General features: G+C 37.1%; 1 protein-coding gene across 1 annotated transcript in view; it reads left to right on the top strand.

Moving 5' to 3' along the window:
* The window catches only part of LOC106530236 (collagen alpha-1(XIV) chain), a gene marked incomplete at both ends in the record, with an annotated part of 74,429 nt that overhangs the window by 65,868 nt on the left and 4,090 nt on the right, over positions 1-4,471 (top strand). The window contains 5 exon segments of the mRNA XM_014025819.1: positions 1,457-1,600; positions 1,771-1,935; positions 2,048-2,086; positions 3,410-3,548; positions 3,812-3,954. Coding sequence (XP_013881273.1) covers positions 1,457-1,600; positions 1,771-1,935; positions 2,048-2,086; positions 3,410-3,548; positions 3,812-3,954 — 630 coding nt within the window.

Genomic DNA, 4,471 nt, shown 5'->3' with positions numbered 1-4,471 from the left:
TGATTGAACAATAAAAACACAAAATTACCTCCATACCTTTGTCACATAAAGCCACTCAACAGCTAAAACTGTTGCTCTAACCATGTTTTTAAACTAATTATTGCCTAAATAACTTAAATAAATCATATTTAAAATCACTCCTAAATAATTTGATGCTTTATTTCAAGTCATTAAGTGCAGTTCTGTGTGGTCTTTATCTCTTTTTTGCATCAAAACCACATTAATGTTTAAATACCACCTTGTTATATAGAGAGTTTACTTTAAGTAAATTGAATGTCCTCTGTGTTTTTCTCTCTTGATCCGGCTCTTGAGCACAGKCAGTGTCTCTGTGCTTCTGTGAGCCTGTTATCAGATTAGAAACTGGTCCCTTGACTCCTGCAGAAACACTTCTCTCTGCTTCTGACAGCTTGGATGAACAGGACGCAGAAAAAAATCCCCACTGGGCCACTTTGATGCAGCCCCTTTTTAATTTTTGTTTACATCAAGGTGTCAGGTATCAAACGTCACCACCCGCCAACACCTAACTGTTCCACTTTCCAGTCAAATTATCCGGTAGAAAACCTGCAATTAGGCTGCCAATAACCGCTTCGTTCTTTAAGTAAACTTCTGCAGCGGCTCGTCTCGTGTTCTGTGTCACGTTTTCCCAGTAAAGAAAAACTCAGAAATAAGCAGCATCAGAAACTCCGAAAGCTGCTGCCAAAAAAAAAAAAAAAAAAAAAAGAGACATAGCAATTTAGGCGGCGCCAAATTAAAATCCCAAAGCCTCGGGGCAACAATGGCATGTGGGGAAGGTTCATCCTCTGGCGAAAAAGAGGCAGCCTTTSAGGCAGTAATGTGTTTATTTACTGTCATCCATAATCTGCAACCCTCTGTTAGCCACRGAGTTTATTTAAATGTGTCATCTCACTTTTACCATTTCTTCAAGAATTCACAAAAACGTCTACCTGAATAACTTGCAGGTGAAAAATAAAGTTTGTGTCTGTACTTTTACAAATAGATTCATTGTTATTATGACCCCCCACGTGTAGCGGGGGTCTTGTTGTTTTCATACTTTTTTTCACTGATATTTGGTCACCTGTAGCACAAAACCGGCTGCACCAATTAATACAAAATTTGGCAGGAATGTAGACGTGTCCAGCCTACACTGTACCAGCCAATGGTTTTATGATGGACCCCATATTTGAGGAGGGGGCTCCATCTAAAAATGGGGTCTCTGCTTATAATGCTTATAACTCAAAAACTATTCAACATAGTAGCTTCAGTTTTTTATTTATTTATTTATTTTTTGTTTAGCTCTGATGAAGGGCTATCCATCGGGCCCACCAATGATCCCCCCACCCAGACCCCCACCCAAAACACTAAATTCACTGTTTGCTGCTGTAAATTCCGATCACAATGTTTCAATGTTTTCATTGGGTTGTTGTTTTTCATTAAATGGTTTCATCTGTCCAATCAGGACGAGCCATCCAGCACGTGAAGGAAAACATATTCACGGCTGAGGGAGGCGTCAGGAGGGGGGTCCCCAACGTCCTCGTGGTCCTAACTGATGGTCGATCCCAGGATGACGTCAATAAAGTCTCCAAAGAGATGCAGATGGAAGGTCAGAACTCTGGTGTTGGTGGTTTATTTCCATTTTTCTTTTGTCCGGGCTGAATTCTAGTGTTTTTGAGTTTTATAGATTCCATCTGCATTTGATAGCACCAGATAAAAACAAAACCCAGACTCAGTTTTCAGCCTCATTGATCCTTCTTTCTGCGTTTTGCTCTAAAGGTTACATTGTGTTTGCCATCGGTTTTGCGGATGCCGACTATGGGGAGCTGGTGAGCATCGCCAGCAAGCCGAGCGACAGACACGTCTTCTTCGTGGACGACCTGGACGCCTTCCAGAGGATTGAGGAGAAGCTGGTGACCTTTGTGTGCGAGGCTGCGACCGCCAGTGAGTGACTGTCAAAACAAAGCTTCAGCTCTCTGGATAGAATGAGAGCAGACATAAAAACAGTGTGTAGTTTTGAATCCCAGCAGTAAAACATCTTGTTTGTCTTCACCAGCTTGTCCATCAGTACGAATGAGTGGCAGTACAACTCCAGGTTTGAGCTTTTTTTTTCTTTAATTCAAATGATTTTAAAATGTTTTTGAGTATAAAAACACAAAGCAAACTGTAAGAAAAACTCACTATATTTTTTCCATACTTGGAGTTTTGGGTCCTCATATTTAGGTCTTTTAATCAGAGCGAATATTTTGCACTGATTTATGCTGCTTATTGTTGTGTGTTGTTGCTGCAGCAAKAATATCAAAGCCCAATAACCTACTTTGTTGCACAAATGAGTTCAACAGCATTAGTTTGTGAGTCCTGTGTTGTTTAGTTTCATAAATAGTGCAATAAAAGTTATAAAAGGAACAAGCAGTCCTGATTTAAACAACATTTTTGAAATGCATATTATTTCTTTTGCACATGTTTTGTGTTAGGTTGTATTCTACACTCTGTACTAAGTATACTACTAAGTATATTTGAAGTTTTTCCATTTTAGTATTTAAAAGTATACTTAATACACTTAAAATTGTGCTTTTGCACAACTTAAATACAACTAAAKTATATTTAGAATTAAGTTAGTTGTTCCAAAATAGCACTCTTTAAGTRTACTGATGATTAGTGTGGCTTCAAGTATACTAAAGTATACTTAGATTTAGTATAGTTAATATATTTTTTCACCTGGGTGTTTTACTTCATACTAAGGTACTGCAAACGTATTAGGCTACCAGTTTACTGAAGGCTGAATTAAATAATGGACTACTCAACAGTCCCCTATTTAATTAAGCCTTCAGTATACTGGTAGTCTAATACTTTTGCAGTACCTTACTATGAAGTAAATAATGTACAAAGTAGCATAGAGTAGTACAACTTCAGAAAAGTACTGTATTTATATTTGCAATATGTTTTTTTGAAATGTGCATTAAAAATAAACACTTTTACAAACATACAAAGTATATTTAAAAAATGTATAAAGTATAGTTTAAATTACATATTTAAAATAAATGTAAAGTGTATTTAATAAAAAATATTTTTCTAAAGTGTACTTGAAATGTATTTTTAAACAACATATATTAAGTATGATTTTTGAAATATACTTTTTTACATTTTGAATATAATCCTCAAAAGTATATTCTATTGATAATATATTAAAAATATATTTCTGTAAAATGCAGTCTATTTAAAATATACTTTAGTAATTTTTTTCGTGTGTATAACCTTACCTAATTTCCCTCTGGGATCAATAAAGTATTTTTGAATTTGAATTGAATTGAATTGAATATAACATTTTAGCATTTAAACCAAACAGTAAATATCACTTAAACCCTTAACTGGTTGTGTTTATATAATGCTAAATGTGTCCCCTGCTTCATGTCTTCAGGTTTCCGTATGATGGAGCTGTTCAGCCTGGTTGAGGATCAATACAACAGCATCTCCGGTGTTTCCATGGTTCCTGGCACTTTTAATACATTCCCCTGTTTCCACCTGCACAGCAATGCTCTGCTGGCTCAGCCAACCAAGTATATCAATTGATTTTCTTCTTTTTTTAAAAACTATACATGTACCATTGCTTTCTCGTATTTTTTTATAATTATTTTTTTTGCTGACATCGTCAGGGGCCTCACTGATGAGAGATGTTTGTCAAAGTGAGCTAAAAGAGCAGCTAATGGCTGATTGTTTCTGACTGTTCCAGAACCCAGGATTCACGCTGAACTAAGAGAGAAATAACCAAAAAGGTTTAACAATGTGTACCTGAATGTTTTGTTTCCATCCCGACTGACAGGTTCATCCATCCTGAGGGGCTGCCCTCTGACTACACCATCACTCTGCTGTTCAGACTGCTGCCCGACACACCRGAGGAGCCCTTCGCACTCTGGGAGATCCTCAACAAGGACAACGATCCGCTGACCGGAGTCATCCTGGACAGTGAGTGGAGAAACAAGCAGTCAAAGCAAAACTAAAGTCCTTATAATTTCAATAGCTAGCATTTAAGCATGGAGGACTGAAATTGACATAACTAGAAATAAAAGCAGAAATACATAAATGGACCAATAAATAAATAAATACACTTAAAATGTACCAATTAAATTAAAAATGAAAACTCACTAGAAAGGAGCAGGATCCACGTGCAGATCTACTGTGCTGCTTGTGCTGCCTCAGTTTAGTTTAAAGTTTATTTTAAAACAAAGGCACAGGTGAGAGTTTTCCTTCTTGCCTTTGTTTTAAGCTAAGCTTTGAACTTAAAGCTAAACCGAAGCAGCACAAGCGTGCACAGTAGATCTGCGCATGGATCCTGCTCCTTCCTGTCCGTTGACCAATAGGAGAGGAGCTGACCCAAGAGGCCCCGCCCACTTTATTTGCTTAATGGGGCAGGAATGCAAAAGGTAAAGTTAATAGAGGGGACAAAGAAATGTAAAAAAAAACATGGAAATAAAAAAAAAAC

Source organism: Austrofundulus limnaeus, unplaced genomic scaffold, assembly GCF_001266775.1.
Source record: "Austrofundulus limnaeus strain Quisiro unplaced genomic scaffold, Austrofundulus_limnaeus-1.0 Scaffold502, whole genome shotgun sequence".
In the NCBI taxonomy this organism is placed as follows: domain Eukaryota; kingdom Metazoa; phylum Chordata; class Actinopteri; order Cyprinodontiformes; family Rivulidae; genus Austrofundulus; species Austrofundulus limnaeus.
This window is presented reverse-complemented; position numbering and strand designations above follow the sequence as displayed.